Raw genomic sequence first — 18,228 nt, forward strand, 5'->3', positions numbered from 1 at the left:
GCTGATAAGTATTCCTGCTTAAGGGAAGTCTCTCTAACAAAGAAACCACTTTCGACAAAGCTTAGGTATCCGAGTAATGAGAGAATTAGTATATTTCATCAAAATATACAAGGTATTAGAGATAAAGTTAGTGAATTGCTTATAGATGTTGACTCTGAAATATATATGAACACTTCTTAAATAAGGAGATAATTCAGAGGCTTCCTTTACCAGGATGCAAGTTGGCTGGCAGCTTTTCTAGGAGCTCTTTGCGGTGTGGGGGAGTAGCCATGAATGTGAAAAACGGTATCCCGTTTGAGTCAATTGATGTTTCAAAGTATTGCACTGAAAACGTGTTTGAATGTTGTGTAAGTGTGGTTAAATTTAGTGGAGTTAAACTTCAAAACTGTTGTTATTTATAGATCCCCAGACTCCGATTTCACAACATTTTTGCTAAAGCTAGAGGAGGTTCTTGGTTCACTTTATAGGTAATACAAAAAGTAAATTATATTTGGTGACTTCAATATTAATTGTATAAGTGATTGTGCAAGGAAAAGGATGCTGATAGACCTCCTTAATTCATATAATCTTATGCAAACCGTATTCTTTCCAACGAGAGTGCAAGGGAACAGTAGAACAACCATAGACAACATTTTTGTTTATCCCTCATTACTAGAAGGGCATTCTGTTAGCAAAAAAAAGTGAATGGCCTTTCAGATCATGATGCACAAGTTTTAACTCTAAAAGATTTTTGTGCTGTATTAAATATAGTTATTAACTTTTTAGGAAAGCTGATCCCGTTGCTGTAGAGACATTTGTAAACCTTATCAAGGAACAAGAGTGGCAAGAGGTTTACAGTGCTGATACAGTAGACGATCAATATAATGCTTTCCTCAAGACTTTTCTCGTGCTCTTTGAAAGTTGCTTTCCGTTAGAACGTTCAAAACAGGGTACTAGCACAAACAGGCAGCCTGGGTGGCTGACTAGAGGGATAAGAGTATCCTGTGGAACAAAGTGGCAATTACATCAAAACGTTGGAAAAGGTCAAAATCTAAATGCAGCAGCTCATTACAGACAGTATTGTAAGGTGCTTAAAAAAATTATTAGGAAGGCAAAAAGTATGTGATATGCAGATAGAACAGCTAAGTCTCAGGATAAAATTAAAACCATATGGTCAGTCGTAAAGGAAGTGGCAGGTCTGCAGAGACAGGTCGAGGATATAGAATCAGTGCGTAGTGGAAATGTCCGTGTTACTGATAAGTCGCATATATGTACAGTATTTAGTAATCACTTTCTGAATATAGCAGGTGAACTAAATAGAAACCTAGTCCCAACAGGGAATCATATAGCGCTCGTAGAAAAAAGTGTTCCGAGACTGTTACCTGAAATGCTGCTCCATGAGGGAGATTGAGTTAATAATTAAATCACTAAAGACCAGAAGTTGGACCATTATGGAGTAAGGGGAGTAGCTTACAATTGGTTCGCCTCTTACTTTAAGAAAAGAAAGCAGAAGGTAATTCTCCGCAATATTGAGAGTGGTAGTCATGTTCAGTCCCAATGGGACACTGTTAAGTGGGGCGCTCCCCAAGGGTCGGTGCTGGGGCCACTGCTGTTTCTTATTTATATAAATGATATGCCTTCTAGTATTACAGGTGATTCAAAAACATTTCTGTTTGCTGATGATACCAGCTTGGTAGTGAAGGATCTCGTGTGTAATATTGAAACATTATCAAATAATGTACTTCATAAATAAGTTCGTGGCTTGTGGAAAATAATTTGATGCTAAATCACAGTAAGACTCAGTTTTTACAGTTTCTAACTCACAATTCAACGAGAACTGATATTTTAATCACACAGAATGGGCATGTTATAAGCGAGACGGAACAGTTCAAGTTCCTAGGCGTATGGATAGATAGTAAGCTGTTGTGGAAAGCCCATGTTCAGGATCTTGTTCAGAAACTAAATGCTGCTTTATTTACCGTTAGAACAGTATCTGAAATAAGTGACATTTCAACACGAAAAGTAGTCTACTTCGCATATTTTCATACGCTTATGTCATATGGTATTATTTTTTGGGGTAATTCTTCTGATTCAAAAAGGGTATTTTTGGCTCAAAAACGGGCTGTTCGAGCTATGTGTGGTGTAAGTGCGAGAACCTCTTGTCGACCACTATTCAATAGTCTGGGAGTTCTGACATTGCCCTCACAGTATATATTTTCTTTAATGTCGTTTGTTGGTAGCAATATTAGCTTATTCCCAAGAGTTAGCAGCTTTCACTCAGTTAATACTAGGCAGAAATCAAATCTGCATGTGGAATGCACTTCCTTGACTCTTGTGCAGAAAGGAGTGCAGTATTCTGCTGCATCCATTTCCAATAAGCTACCACAAGAACTCAAAAATCTTAGCAGTAGCCCAAACGCTTTTAAGTCTAAACTGAAGAGTTTCGTCATGGCTTACTCCTTCTATTCTGTCGAGGAGCCCTTGGAAGAGCTGAAAAATTAAGCAAATTCCAGTGTTACATTGTTGATTTTTTTAATTTAAACTTACGAACTGTCGCCTGAATACGTTTCTTGTATTTCATTTTATCTGTTTCTACTATCGTGTTATAATTTCATGTATTGACTCGTTCCATGACCATGGAGACTTCTCCTTAATTTGGTCCCACAGAACAATAAATAAATAAATATAAACAATGATTGCCTTGTGACACGGAAAGTTATCGTTCGGAGAATGCCACTCTTGTCAGGGAAGACTCTAAGTGTGAATGGATGTCGGTGGTCTGCATTAATGTTTCCGTAGTCGACATCTGTCATGGTGCCTATGATTACTGTTGTGTATGAGGTAATGACAGGAATCAGAGAACATTTTATTAATTAAGGAACCATTTAAATCACCCCAGCTGTTGCAGTTTAGAGTAATTTGTCGTTTCGTTTGATACTTTGGTGGGTAAGGAGAGAATTCAGAGAGCACTTTACTAATTAAAGAACAATTTCAATCACCCCAGTTGTCGCAGTTTAGAATAATGTATGGTTCTGTATGATACTTTGGTGGCCGAATTGTTTCACGTATATAGCAGACAAAAAACAACTGTGCTGCGAGGTAACGTCCACTCAACTGTTGCGGATTAGTAGGTACACTGATGAAATTCATTAATGACGAATACTTTGAAGGTAGTACGATGTCGTACCTTTGTACAGTGAACGCTTCCAAGAGCTGTATGTTCGGGGTAAAACGAGAACGTACACCACACGTCAGCTTTCAAACAGCACTCTGATTATGATTCGACGATGGCAATTGACTAGTAATAATGGAGCCACATTAGAGCGCGTGATATTGAATAGCATTATTAGGTTATTTCACAGTACACTAGAACCACTATATTTTTTAGTGGTTATGACCAACGTAGTGGTCGGACTTCCTTTGTGGATGGTCAAAGTATAACTATATACTTATTACTATCTTGTTAAGAGCACGGGGCTTTGTGTCGTTTGGCTGTTTAAAGCTCGTAGGTAAAAATTAAGATGGATAGTTACTGTGGGACTTGCATAATCCTCCGAGGCACGCGAACCCGCTCCAAAGTTCAGCTTCTACTGTTCTAACATATTCTAGGTGTCGTGACGTGGGACATAGGACTTCTGTTTCGACTACGAGCATGTGTGGTGCATGATAATTTCCTGGATGATTGATTGGTTGAGCTTTCCATTTAGGCTGCGTATTCCCGTCGACCAAACTATCCGAAAAACGAGTCGAAGACATCGATTTTCAAAGTCTGAATGGTTTTCAGATTGGAGGGACTGGTTGTCCCCCACGGGTGTTAATTGTACAAAATAGCTGGGAGTACTGTGGCTCTGAAAAGGCGAAGTTTCGTACTCACGTTTGTATTGAAACAAGGCGTTTTATCAAATACCTGGGTCCACTATTGATATTCGTAATGGGCGGATCGGAGTAAGGGGGCCTTCGACAATGTCAACAGGACCCAGAACAAATGAACAGATTTTATGTAATTATTGGTACTTGTCATTGTGGTACTTGAATACTTTGAAAACAGAGAACTGCAAACGAAAGTTCGAAGTAGCTCGAAGTAGTCGTCGTGATCAAACATTTCAGTATCACCCATCAAGGATCGAAATCCAGAAGAAAAGCAATTTCTTACACGACCGTGGAACAGGGTAGTCGGTCCACCAGAACAATTTCTAAAGGCGACCGTTCGTCAGCAACAGTTAACTGGCATATCTGACACGGTGAAAACCTACCAAGCTCAGAGCGTAGCTGAAGTAAGCTACTAAGAAAAACTCGCCACCAACTTTTTCACTTAAGTCCATCTGTGAGCTGGCTATTTGAGGGTATAGTTGTCGGATGAGTCGTAAAATCTTGATCCTCTCATCCCGTACACGCAGGTTAAAAAGTATCTTGTTGTCGAATGTGACCACGAGGTGCTTTAAGTGACTGCTGCATGGAATTTCCTGATGGCAAAGAATCGGTCTGTCTCTCAAATCCTGGCGGAGGCGGGTAAACATCCCCCGCACTCGTCTGCGTTGATAGCAACTGTATTTTCCCTGGCCCAGTCTTCTATCACCGTGAGTTGACGCTGTAGGCGAGCGATGACCGCATTGACCCTCCGGCTATTGGTCAGCAGGGTGGTGTCGTCTACAAACTGGGCGAACACCACACGAGGCAGTAGCGAGTATCATTGACACAGATGACAAAGAGTAGTGGAGACAACACAGAACCTTGAGGGATGCCATCTGTGAGGAGTCTGAGGCTGTCCCTCGATCTTCAATAGTATATGCCTATTGATAAAAGCGCTGTCGATGATCTTAAGGCAGCAGTCCAGGAGCAGTTGCAAGTAGGCCAGTTTGAACAGTCATTTTTCCTGTCAGTCTCGATCGCCTTTTCGACTTCCAACATAATTGGGACCTTATAGTTGGACACATTAAGGCTGTATGCAATAAATTCGGAGACTCGGATGAATTGCAGGTCTGCAGATAATGAAGGCTGGAAAACAAATTGGTCTGGACGTATAATATCGTTGTCGAGGATCGGCTGCCGAATAAATCTACTCGTCTGCTGCAGCCGTTCTTATAACAAGGTTCCTGGGAACACCGAGGAGCGTGGCCTAAGAACCGCTCGGATAGGCCCCAGGAATGGCACTGCGCTGGCTCACAGCATCTCTGCAGTTGTCGTCCTCTTGTTTTGAGTTTCGATATTCAACAACACTGCAATTACTACTCCATGAAAGCCAGCTGACTGCCCCCCCCCCCCCCACACACACACATCTTAACACTGGTAACATCAACCTCGTATAACAAGAAACACGATTCAGCCGACCAGCCCTAGGTGACTGGTTTTAATCGGCCACGGTCCAATATCGATGACTGCATGCTTACTGCAATTGTCGATGTTGTTTGAGGCAACATGGAAACACAGAGAGGTCGTCCATTTGGTGCCCCATGTTGAACAAACACTTGTGTCTGCACCAGCATTATGCTCTGTCGCCAGATATGTCACAGATCATAGCTTATCCTCCGACTACCAGGTTCTGTGAAAGGCATGGACGTTCGACACCTTCTCACCTACTGATGGCGTCACGGTCTATCAATTACTGTCCATGGATGCCCACGACAGTATTACAAGCATGGCCGATCAGCTTCACCGTTTCCGAAGTGCTCATTTCCAGGAACAATCGTTTATGTCAATGGACTTCCTCATTTGTTGCCCGTATAGTCGCTAGACTGACTCTCCATTCATGGCTCTCCCGCTAACATACGTTCCTTACCGCGCCACGTGACTGCAACATCTCCAGACGGCATTCTATCCAGCTTCGGGCAACAGTCATATTGTTTTGGCTCATCAACGTACTCCACATCACTTGTGCATTATAGAGCAATATAGTCAATTACGTTAACAGCCTTTCAATTAGTCTCCAATTTTTACATGAAATTAATATTACGTCCCCATGGGAAGACAGAGAATCATATTACTACATACACATGTCTGAAATTTGGCGTTCAGGTTGAGTTTGCGAAGTAGTTACTTTTAATTCGTGTTGTAGCATCTCAACAGCTTAAAACTTGCTGTGATGTTTTCACCACACTGGTTGTTGACAGTAGCTGTTATTTGGAAAGTGCACATTCCTGTGCAAGGCCACGTCTACAGTAATTATAAAAAACTCGAAGGTGTGCCTCTGTAATATTCAACAGATGTTTCCTAACAAGATCTTTCTTTTCCTTTTTTCTAGGTATTTTCCCATGATATGCTTCTATCTGAGGAAGCCTAATGTTCTTGTTAGAAAAATGTGACCTAGTTTTCACTAACGTAAAGGGATGAACTTCTAGGAAACTGCCGAGGAGTAAATAAATGGCTCTGAGCACTATGTGACTTAACTTCTGAGGTCATCAGTCGCCTAGAACTTAGAACTACTTAAACCTAACTAACCTAAGGACATCACACACATCCAAGCTCGAGGCAGGATTCGAACCTGCGACCGTAGCGGTCGCTCGGTTCCAGACTGTAGCGCCTAGAACCGCACGGCCACTCCGGCCGGCGAGGAAATAATACTTTGTCCTCTGCTAGTGCCTTTTTCCATTGTTTTATATGAGATGACTACCTTTTTGTATAATGGGATCCACTATGAATTAAAAGCCACAAATTCGCTTGTTTTTCTGCCTAAAGGTGGCTGGGTTCAGTGATAAGTGATACACCGGGTGTAACTAAATTCCCTTAACAGACTTTGAGGACAGGATCCTTATATCAAAATAACAAAAAAATCTAATAAACATGAGCTCTAAAATGCATACCTTGAGAGCTATGAGCACTTGTTCAACAGTAGAGATGTGTTTCAGAGTAGCAAAGACCAACAGGTGTTCATAGCTCTGAAGGTCTGCATTTTAGACCCCATGTTTCTCACATATTTTTTTCGTGTTTTAGTGTAAGGAACCTATCCCCGAATCTGTAAAAGAAATTCAGCTGCAACCTTTACGCTGATCTGCATTAAGTACTCGGTCGCACATTCGCAACTTTCTTTTCACCACACCAAAGTCGCAGTCAGATAGAAAATAAGAGTGCCCTCTAATGGGGAAATAGTGATAGATTTTACGAGTTCTGTAACTTTCTGTGAAGGTCAATAGCTATATAATTCCGATTTAGGCTTCCACATGCTTTGCCGAAGAAGTGGAGTAATAGTACAAATAGTACACACTTCACTAAGACCTTTCTTACCTTGGTTCTCATGGTAAGAATAAAACATACCTGCATCTGGCTTTAGGTTGTGTATCTCAGAAACTGAAACTGCCTGGGACAGAATTTTCTTGAACTTGCAAATATGGAAGTGGAACGTTCTGCATATAATCATGCCAAAACAGGCAACAATCTCTTTGCAAATTTTGGCCAGATTTTTCACTGCAGTGTAAACCTTAAAAGCCTCTCTTTTTATGGACAAACTTTTCTTATTAAAACTGAATGAAATCCTGAAATCTAACAGTGCAGCTACTAAAATGTTATCAAGCTTACCTTTCTTTTGTAGTCTTCTTTTTTCACCATTTTTGAAACATCACACTCTAAGCTGTTAATGTAAATATTACTGTGGAATAGTTAATCAAAACTCACAATAAAAATCACCAATTGGTTCAGCATAATTCCAGGCTTGTCACCTAATGGAAATAAACGCAATTTCAATTCGATCTCTACAAACGGCAAGACAATGACGGCATCCCGTTTTCAATCCAATCGATACGCTTATGTCCCAATAAACCGAAACCAACAATCCTGCATTTTCAGTTCTTAAGGGGTAATCTTCCTTTAGTACTAAGTGAATCGAATTATATTTCTACTAATACATAAGATTTCTATAATTACTTACTCATTATTATAATTTATAACATTAACTGAATTTTCTGTCAACGCTTGGTGGAACGTAATAATGATCAGCAAAACTTTGCAGAAAATGAGAAAGAGTTTTCCTTTTTAGTTTTAATATTATGACAATTATTATCATTATCATTAGTATTCCAGTTTTAATGTTATAATTATTGCTAATCTAAAACACAGTTTTGTAGTCAGTTAGAACCTGTAACAATATAAAAAATCGCAAAAGCAGTAAATTTGAAGACAGCAATAGATATATAAATTAAAATGAAATAATGATATATGTCTATGTATGAAATTAATTACATGATCTAAAATTAAATCATGGAAGATGAACTGATATATGAGATCATATCAATGAAAACCACGCACATATTCATGACTTGCATGGTGAGAAACTGTAGTGGCAATTACAATTTTGTACTGCATCGAAAATTCAACATGGAATGTGCATCTGTAACCTTATCTATTAGGCTGCCTACTGAAACTTTAGGACTATGTACATGTCAGATCTCATATAATCTATCAAGAGTAAAAACCAGAGAGGGCATTAGCAACAGTAATACGTATATTAATAGCTGAATACCATTTGACTCATTTATTTAATATTCCTTGATTTCTTGTCAGATGTTTCTGCACAAGAAATTAAGCATCAGATATCTGCAATGGTCCAATAAATATTGAAGGATCACTGTCAGTTGTTGAGGTGCAAAGGAGTCAGTGAAATGAGGAAGACAGATGTATCTTTGTATTCTTCTTTATTTCATGCACTTTGCCCCCAATTACAGGTCATTGAAGGGACAGTGAGGACAGACATTAGTAGTCGAGCCCCACTGCAGCAGCTTGTGCCTGGGCTTGTGCCTGGCTGAGCGCTGCGCCGCCACCACCGTAGTAACCGCCCCCGAGCCCAGCAGCCTGTGCCTGGGCCTGTGCCTGGGCAGGGGAGTCAGTCAGACCCAAGCCGTAGAGGGCGTGCCGCTTCCAGATGCCGTGGTAGCCGCCGCCCAGGCCGGCAGCCTGGGCCTGCGCCTGTGCCTGGCTGAGGGCAGCACCACCCCCACCGTAGTAACCGCCCCCGAGCCCAGCGGCCTGTGCCTGGGCCTGTGCCTGGGCAAGGGAGTCAGTCAGACCCAAGCCGTAGAGGGCGTGCCGCTTCCAGATGCCGTGGTAGCCGCCGCCCAGCCCGGCAGCCTGGGCCTGTGCTTGAGCCTGGCTGAGGGCAGCACCACCCCCACCGTAGTAACCGCCCCCGAGCCCAGCGGCCTGTGCCTGGGCCTGAGCCTGGGCAAGGGAGTCAGTCAGACCCAAGCCGTAGAGGGCGTGCCGCTTCCAGATGCCGTGGTAGCCGCTGCCCAGGCCGGCAGCCTGTGCCTGCGCCTGTGCCTGAGCAGCACTCAGCCCTGCTCCTCCTCCCAGAAGTCCACCACCGAGTCCCAACCCTGCTGCTTGCGCCTGTGCTTGAGCTTGAGCTAGGCTCGCATCCAATCCTCGGTTGATGCCGAATCCTGTGAATCCAGATTACATATTACATATTTGATTTACTTTCCTCACCTCATCGATCATTTTTTCTACAACAATCATATTTGAGCAACGCTATAATAGATTTGTTCAATTGTTGACTCACATTTACAAAACATTTTGAGGCCTTTTTTTCACCTTCATCCTCTCAACTCCAGCTTAAACTTGCATGCTCTAAATAACAAGAGCCTTTACTACCAGTTTCTCAGACCACATTTCTAGTGTTCTTGATCAGTGTAAAATTGCGACAACCAAAACCGTCTTCTTGTACTATTATGCACATACTACACAAAGTATTATACACATTGTTAGACATCCTGTTAAAAACTGCAAGCAATTGTAGTCAGTAAGAGAACAACAACGAGATGACTGCAGATACAGAAAAGGTCACCAAAGCAGTCCAAAAAAGTGACTCACAGCACCATTTCTACTACGAGGTTATACTCTAGATCATTACTAACAAATTAAGACTACATCCAAAATCAGGAATGGAAGCCGCCAGACCTGCCACTCATCAAACATGTTATTTTGATCTAGCCACTTGAGCCATCCTCTCGGGCTGCTTATGACTACAGCTCACTGCTGTCCAGTCTTATAGCCCTACTTTTGACAGAGATATCAAACTGACATACCTATCAACTCAGTCTCTGTTATCTTTGTAGGACATTAACTTGTCAAGAGAAAACTGTGTCATCTCCTTCCTAAGGAGTTACTGAACAGCATTCTGGATAAGAATGTGGGCGGTTGACACTTCCAACTGGGGATACCAGCTATCAGAAACAGAGCTGATAGTTCTCACTCATCTTATTATTTTATCCTCGAAATTCTGAATAGTATCCATTCCAAGAGCCTTACCACGAAGGAAATATTGTCATTGGTAACAAGGAACGTGTCACACAGGGCAGTGCAATGAATTGTAATTTTGTGGTAAAAAGAAATTAGGATGCATTATTGTAAGAGCGGGATCTGACAGCCTCCTTTCTTGTACTACATTCAGCGCAGGCATCTCTGTCAATCAGTGACATCATAGGCTCCAACTCCTGTACTGGGCAGTAAATAAAGTACATGAAACAACCACCTATTAAGGGGAGGTCTTACCAAGTGAGACACTACCTATGCACACTAGTTAGACAGTGTCCTAGAAATATTTTCCTCTGGCGGCATTTAGTCTACATCTTAGGCACAGATTACAAATTATGTAGAGCATCTTACCAGAATATGTAACCTCCTAGAATATTGCTGCCTAACAACATTGCCGTATGGTAACCACACTCAGGTCTGAAAGCAGGTTAGTCAATCAATTAAGCGCTTAGCACTGAAAGTTTGTTTATAAGGGACACCAACATAAAGCCAAATTACAACTACCTCCTGAAAAGAGCAATACGCTGTTTATACAAACATCGAATATTCCAAACTAAACAAAACAAACATAAGAAACTTCTAGAACCTTTTAGAAATGACAAATAAAGGGTAACAATTATTTACTGGTGCTCAAATTCGAGCATGTGACCCACAGTGTGGCATCCAGCGATGCTAACCACTACTCCACTCTGAATGGAGCATAGTTCGCAACATTACTCCCTCTCCTGGAAAAACAACGACCCACTATTTCAGAAATTTGTTCTTATTGGAGACGACTACAACATCATGGATCCAAATCTTGGCAGTGGCCTATAGTATGACAGTGTACGAGGATCCTTGCGTTTGGGTTATTGTGTAGCCCTTCTCATTTAAGTTTTGCAGTCATCGAGTGGGCCTTCAGTTCCTTTGTACAACAAGCCTCCATCGTCCATATGTGGCTCAGTACTGTTGTAGGACTTCATACGAAGGACATGGATGAGGTCTTAGCGCTTCTGCTTGATGAAGAGTCGTAATACTCAACTACGCAAATGATGTCCAACAAGTAACAAGGATACAGTACGGTCCAAAGTAGTGTTTTAGTAACTTTTTCGACAGTCCCGCATGCCAGATTGTAGTAAAAATACATACGATGTCTCCCAGGCTATATCTCATTGGCTGTGACATGGTGTTTTGGTCTTTCTCCTAAGCATCTAAGGTCCTTCTTGGGTCCTGGTGATGAGGTTATTTCACATAGTCATCCTGAATGTTGTCCAGTTGAAATATTAACTGTACATCCACTGTCCTTTGGGCCTACTGACATTTGAGCAGAAAGAACAGTGTGAAGCCTCTAATGTCTTGCTTTGTGGTGTTATATGCGAACGTCGTGAGGGCATTATAGCATTCCTGTCCCGCTGTTCGACATCACTGTACATCAAGAGCATTTTATTAAAACATTTTGCAAGGCTCTATGGGTGTAGGCTGTTGTCATACTGTGAATGATATCGCAATATCAAGTTACATCTGACACTATTTTTCCTACAATTAGAGATCATAACACAGGCTGCTTCATGCTTCAGAACTATGTCCTCTACAAGTTTTGATGACAGCATTGTGGGTGAAGTATTCAGTGTAGACTATTGTCCATCGATTTCTGTTTATCGGCATAGGGAACATCCGCAAGAGCTCGATTCCATTTCGATGGAATGGCGCTTCTGCAGGCAGAATTGGTATTAGATGCTCTCCAGGTAACTGCTGCACTTGCTTGCGTCACTGTCATTCCTTAGAGCGGCTCACATAGTGCCTAAAAGATCAGTAGAAAGCTGACCAGTGATACCTGCGCCTGATTCTGGCTAGAGTCTTTACGAATCCCATGTGACTAGCTACTGAAATGTCATAGAATTTCTTGACCACAGCTGATTTTAGATGAGCTAGATTGCTGAGAAATTATTTGCAGAACATTGTGTGATGGTTCCTCTTGAACAAGGATGCTTTCAAGAGGAATTCTCCTTTAGTCAGTTCCACCTTAAATGATTATGTAGTTTTCAGCAGTACTGGATCTTCCATCAGTTCAGCAGCAATGTAGTTTGATGCAGCCATGAATGAGAATTTATTGATGGTTCTGTGTTCCACCGAAAGATTCCTTGAAGGTATGTGGCAACCCTATGTCTGCACACCCATCTTGTATACCTTTGTGATGTCACACTCCTGAGGGATCAGTGACCATCTCGCTCATTGCCCCAAAGGATCTGATGGGCTAGTTAGCAAGCATAGAATAAGGTGATCTATCACCATAGAGAATGGTTTGCCAAATAAATATGGCCAGAACTCATTCATGGGCCAAGCAGTTGCGAGGCACCCTTTCTCAGTTGCAGACTTGGAAAGTACTCTGGAAGCATAAGCTGTCACCCATTCAGCACTTTCCTGAAGTTTCACTAGAACTGTACCTATCCCACAAATGATAGCAGCATTGGGAAGCCCTGACAATGCGTTCTTGTAATACAATGCTAGGAATGGAGAAGATATTAGGCTAAGGAAAGATGTTTCTTACACCTCGTTTCAGGAACCTCTGGATCTCCCTGCAGTAGTTCTTGCAAGATATGTGCGTTGACATAGAAGTCCTTTTTGAATCGCCGGTAGTATGAGACCAAATCGAGAAAAATTGTCACATCACGAATGCGTCTAGGAACAGAAATATCCGCGACTGTTCCTATCTTCTCTGGATCGAGAGAAGTTCCATCGCAATAAGTTAGGTGCCTCAAGATTTTCATTGCTTGGTTGAGACTTCGGTTCCGTGTGAAGGCCTGCAGTCTTACACACTTTAGTATGGTTGTCAGGTTGCTTAGTCTATTTCAGTGTCTTCAAAGGAACGTAAATGTCATACGGATAGCAAAGAGATAAAATCTACTTAAGATTTCGAGGCTGACTATCCATCATAGGCTCAAAGACAGCTGTAGCGGTACATAGTGCAAATGTCATAACTGTGAACTCATACAGAGCGTCAGGAGTCCTGAAGGTGGACTTTTTCCAGGCAGCCTCATCAACTTCATTTGACGGAAGCCTGTCCGAACAACCATAGTTGAAAAATCCATCAAGGACACTGTGAAGATTCAGTGGTGTCATCTTGTAGCATTTTCTCTGCTTCCCTCCAAATTATGCGTCGTTCAACTAAATATGCACGAAAGAGATTAAGCTGCTGAGCCTACCAATTTGCGACAACAATAGCAGAAGGTGGCTATGAAGGAGAAAAAGTAAGTAACGAATTGAAGAACCACGTTAAAGTTTGTTAGTTTCATCTCCAGTCTGTGACTGTACTTTGCAGATATTATCTGATGTTCGTGAGAGAGATTCAGCTATTAAATTGGTGCATAAATTCGCAACTTTTTCCTTAATTTTGGTAAACACAAGAAACACACAAACGGAGACTTTAGTCATCAATAATATTTCTCCTTTACTATTTTCAACAGTCTTTCAACTCTGGGGTAGCTTTTCGTTTCTGCGACTGTAAAAATCACGTCGTTTTGAGGCGAAGAACTTGTCGAGTCATTGTCGGAGCGCATTTTTATCAGGAAAGGAAGTTCCTTGAAGATTTTATCGACAGACAGTGGAAAAAGTGAAAATCCGAAGGCTCAAGATCAGTTGAATAAGGTGTCTGCGGAATGACTACCCAACTGAACTCTGTGTTTTTTGTCAGGCTAGAGGAATGCGGGCGGGCGTTATCGTGGAGTAGCATCACTTCACGCTGTCTTCGTGTCGTTGTGTTTGCATTGCGTCTGTAAGACGTCTCAGTTGTTGACAATAAATGTCAGCAGTGATGGTTACACCTCGCGGAAGCAATTCGTAGTGCACCACACCGCTGCTGTTCCACCAGATGCATCACATTGTCTTCTGTGGATGCGTGGAGGTCTTTGTACTGGGAGTTGCTGCTTTCTTCGGGCTCGACCAATCCTTCTTTTCCTTAAATGAGCATAAAGACACAATTTCTCGCCACAATTAACAGTACAGGATAGGAATGGTCGGTGTTGTTCATGAGCCAATTGATGACGAGCGAACAGAGTTGCACATATGACCACCCGCAGATTTTTTTAATTCTGGCTTAGAGCAAACGGTGCTCACACACCTGATTTTTGACCCTTCCCCATTTCATGCAAATGTCGCAGGATGGTAGAATGATGACAATGTATCACATTTGCCACTTTTCGAGGGTAATGACTTGGATCGTTGTGGATCAATACGTTAAACTATATTATTGAAAGCACGAAGGTAACCCGCCAGCATAGCCGAGAGCGCTAACGTGCTGCTTCCTGGACTCGGGAGGCGCGCCAGCCCCGGATCGAATCCGCCCGGCGGATTCACAATGAGGGCCGGTGTGCCGTCCAGCCTGGATGTGGTTTTTAGGCGGTTTTCCACATCCCACTGGGTGAACACTGGGCTGGTCCCCACGTTCCGCCTCAAACACGCGCGTCGCAGACATTTGAAACACGTTCGCACAATTTCACGATTTACACTAGATGCAGACAGCTGGGGTACACTGATTCCATCCCTGGGGGTACGGGGTGGCGGCAGGAAGGGCATCTGGCCACCCCTAAAATTCACCTTGCCAAATCCGTTCTAACCATGCGGACCCTGCAATCGCTGTGGGACAAGGCGTAAGCGAAAGAAAGAAAGAATGAATTGAAACCATGAAGGTCTTCCTGAAGATGGAGAGTTACTAATGTCAAAAGGATCCTTCTGAAGACGAGAAAACCGTCTTTTTGTGATCTGTCCAGGGGCATTATCCCCATAGACGGCGCAGATGTTTCTGGCTGCCTTCGCTGCTGTCACCCCTTTACTGCAAACAGAAGAATGTGTCGGAAATGTTCAGATTTCTCCACTTGGCACTCCATTTTCTAGCTTTCACAGCTCGAGCCACTATTTCCATATGACAATATATAAACTGAGACTGCAACAGTCTCTCTCAGTCGTAAAGGAAGTGGCTGGTCTGCAGAAACAGGTCGAGGATATAGAATCAGTGCGTAGTGGGAATGTCCGTGTTACTGATAAGTCGCATATATGTACAGTATTTAATAATCACTTTCTGAATATTGCAGGTGAACTAAATAGAAACCTTGTCCCAACAGGGAATCATATAGCGCTCGTAGAAAAAAGTGTTCCGAGACTGTTACCTGAAATGCTCCTCCATGATACTGCCAAGAGGGAGATTGAGTTAATAATTAAATCACTAAAGACCAAGAACTCTCATGGATATGACGGGGTATCTAGCAGAATACTGAAGTATTGTTCCATGTATGTTAGCCCAGTACTTAGCCATATCTGTAACTTTTCCTTTAGGAGTGGTCGGTTTCCTGACCGATTAAAGTACTCGGTAGTGAAGCCACTTTACAAAATGGGAGACAGGGATAATGTTGATAATTATAGACCTATTTCTATGCCATCGGTGTTTGCTGACGTTATCGAGAGGGCTGTATATACAAGATTACTGCAGCATTTAAATTCACATAATTTGCTGTCAAATGTACAGTTTGGTTTTAGAAATGGCTTAACAACTGAAAATGCTATAGTCTCTTTTCTCTGTGAGGTTTTGGACGGATTAAATAAAAGGTTGCGAACGTTAGGTGTTTTCTTTGATTTAACGAAGGCTTTCGACTGTGTTGACCACAAAATATTACTGCAGAAGTTGGAACATTATGGAGTAAGGGGAGTAGCTTACAATTGGTTCGCCTCTTACTTTAAGAACAGAAAGCAGAAGGTAACTCTCCGCAATATTGAGAGTGGTAAAGATGTTCAGTCCCAATAGGGCACTGTTAAATGGGGCGTTCCCCAAGGATCGGTTCTGGGGCCACTGCTGTTTCTTATTTATATAAATGATATGCCTTCTAGTATTACAGGTGATTCAAAAATATTTCTGTTTGGTGATGACACCAGCTTGGTAGTGAAGGATCTTGTGTGTAATATTGAAACATTATCAAATAATGTAGTTCATGAAATAAGTTCGTGGCTTGTGGAAAATAATTTGATGCTAAATCACAGTAATACTCAGTTTTTACAGTTTCTAACTCACAATTCAACGAGAACTGATATTTTAATCACACAGAATGGGCATGTTATAAGCGAGACGGAACAGTTCAAGTTCCTAGGCGTACGGATAGATAGTAAGCTGTTGTGGAAAGCCCATGTTCAGGATCTTGTTCAGAAACTAAATGCTGCTTTATTTACCGTTAGAACAGTATCTGAAATAAGTGACATTTCAACACGAAAAGTAGTCTACTTCGCATATTTTCATACGCTTATGTCATATGGTATTATTTTTTGGGGTAATTCTTCTGAATCAAAAAGGGTATTTTTGGCTCAAAAACAGGCTGTTCGAGCTATGTGTGGTGTAAGTTCTAGAACCTCTTGTCGACCCCTATTCAATAGTCTGGGAATTCTGACATTGCCCTCACAGTATATATTTTCTTTAATGTCGTTTGCTATTAGCAATATTAGCTTATTCCCAAGAGTTAGCAGCTTTCACTCAGTTAATACTAGGCAGAAATCGAATCTGCATGTGGAATGCACTTCCTTGACTCTTGTGCAGAAAGGAGTGCAGTATTGTGCTGCATCCATTTTCAATAAGCTACCACAAGAACTCAAAAATCTTAGCAGTAGCCCAAACGCTTCTAAGTCTAAACTGAAGAGTTTCCTCGTGGCTCACTCCTTCTATTCTGTCGAGGAGCTCCTGGAAGAGCTAAAAAATTAAGTAAATTCCAGTGTTACATTCTTGATTTTCTTTATTTAAACTAATGACGTGTCGCCTGAATATGTTTCTTATATTTCATTTTATCTGTTTCTACAATCGTGTTATAATTTCATGTATTGACTCGTTCCATGACCATGGAGACTTCTCCTTAATGTCGTCCCACGGAACAATAAATAAATAAATAAAAATAAATAAATAAAAAACAGTGAACTACAAACAAAAATTGATGGTCGATAAACTCATAGCAACCGGAATACCAAGATGCAAAACAAAAACGTTGTCAACTTATTCAAGAATGTAATATTTCGAGATTTCGGTTTTACCCCTATGCGTTAGAACACGCTAAAGACTATGACATTATTTTGTAATTTAGAACACTTCTGAAAGACTTTTACTACATTTCCATGGCTTGAAAACTTTGACAACTTTGGTATAAAGGTACGAAACTCGATGAACATTTTCGAATGTATTAGCACACTGTTCTGCTTGTATAACTCTAAGACTTAAATGTCAGCCATCCACTTGGTTGACGACTAGGTAAGAGATGACAGTATGAAGACAGGCAGTGATCACATAGAAAGTATCCGAGGCGCCCTACCTTGCACAGCGGTGGCAGCGACCAGCAGGACTAGGACGGATCTCATGGCTGTGGGCTGTGGATGCTGTAGCCGTAGCGAGCTCTGCCTTACCTTATATTGGAAGGCGATGAGGAAGATGGCCAGTTCACGAGGAAGTCGGAGCGCACGAGGAAGTCGGAGCGCGCTCTGCCACAGTCATTGAACTGTAGATAATGAGGGTGGCGCTACGGCGCGCTTCCACATTCTCGGCGGATATCGCGACCACTCATTAAAATATCGTAATATTCTTCCAAGAACGGTCTGGCTACAAACTGTTCCAGAGGTACATTGTCATAAACTTTCCCTGTGAAGGGCGGTGGTAAACAACACTACGTGCTGTTTCTAAAACTCTGCTGTATTTTCATCTACAGCTACACACACACTCCGCTATCCTGCTCATGATGCATGGTAGAGGGTTCCTTGTAATGCTAATAGTAATTCCTCATCTTGTTCCACTCGAAAAATGGTTCAAATGGCTCTGATCACTATGGGACTTAACATCTGAGGTCATCAGTCCCCTAGAACTTAGAACTACTTAAACTTAACTAACCTAAGGGCATCACACACATCCAGGCCCAAGGCAGGATTCGAATCTGCGACCGTAGCGGTCGCGCGGTTCCAAACTGAAGCGCCTAGAACCGCTCGGCCGCATTGGCCAGCCTCGAAAAATGGAAC

General features: G+C 42.0%; 1 protein-coding gene across 1 annotated transcript; it reads right to left on the reverse strand.

Annotated features, from left to right (window-relative positions):
• Positions 1–8,658: 8,658 nt before the first annotated feature.
• LOC126122821 (uncharacterized) lies at positions 8,659–17,580 on the reverse strand. The gene is made up of 2 exons (XM_049915092.1): positions 17,535–17,580; positions 8,659–9,347 (listed from the first exon to the last, which is right to left on the reverse strand). The coding sequence occupies exons 1-2, from the start codon at positions 17,578–17,580 to the stop codon at positions 8,659–8,661; spliced, it is 735 nt and encodes a 244-aa protein (XP_049771049.1).
• Between the last annotated feature and the right edge of the window lie 648 nt (positions 17,581–18,228).

This window comes from Schistocerca cancellata, chromosome 1, assembly GCF_023864275.1.
Source record: "Schistocerca cancellata isolate TAMUIC-IGC-003103 chromosome 1, iqSchCanc2.1, whole genome shotgun sequence".
NCBI lineage: Eukaryota > Metazoa > Arthropoda > Insecta > Orthoptera > Acrididae > Schistocerca > Schistocerca cancellata.

Coding starts and splice junctions, on each gene's coding strand:
- LOC126122821 (XM_049915092.1), bottom strand. CDS start 17,580: ATGAGATCCGTCCTAGTCCTGCTGGTCGCTGCCACCGCTGTGCAAG. Junction 9,348..17,534: donor CGCTGCCACCGCTGTGCAAG/GTAGGGCGCCTC, acceptor CTGGATTCACAG/GATTCGGCATCAACCGAGGA.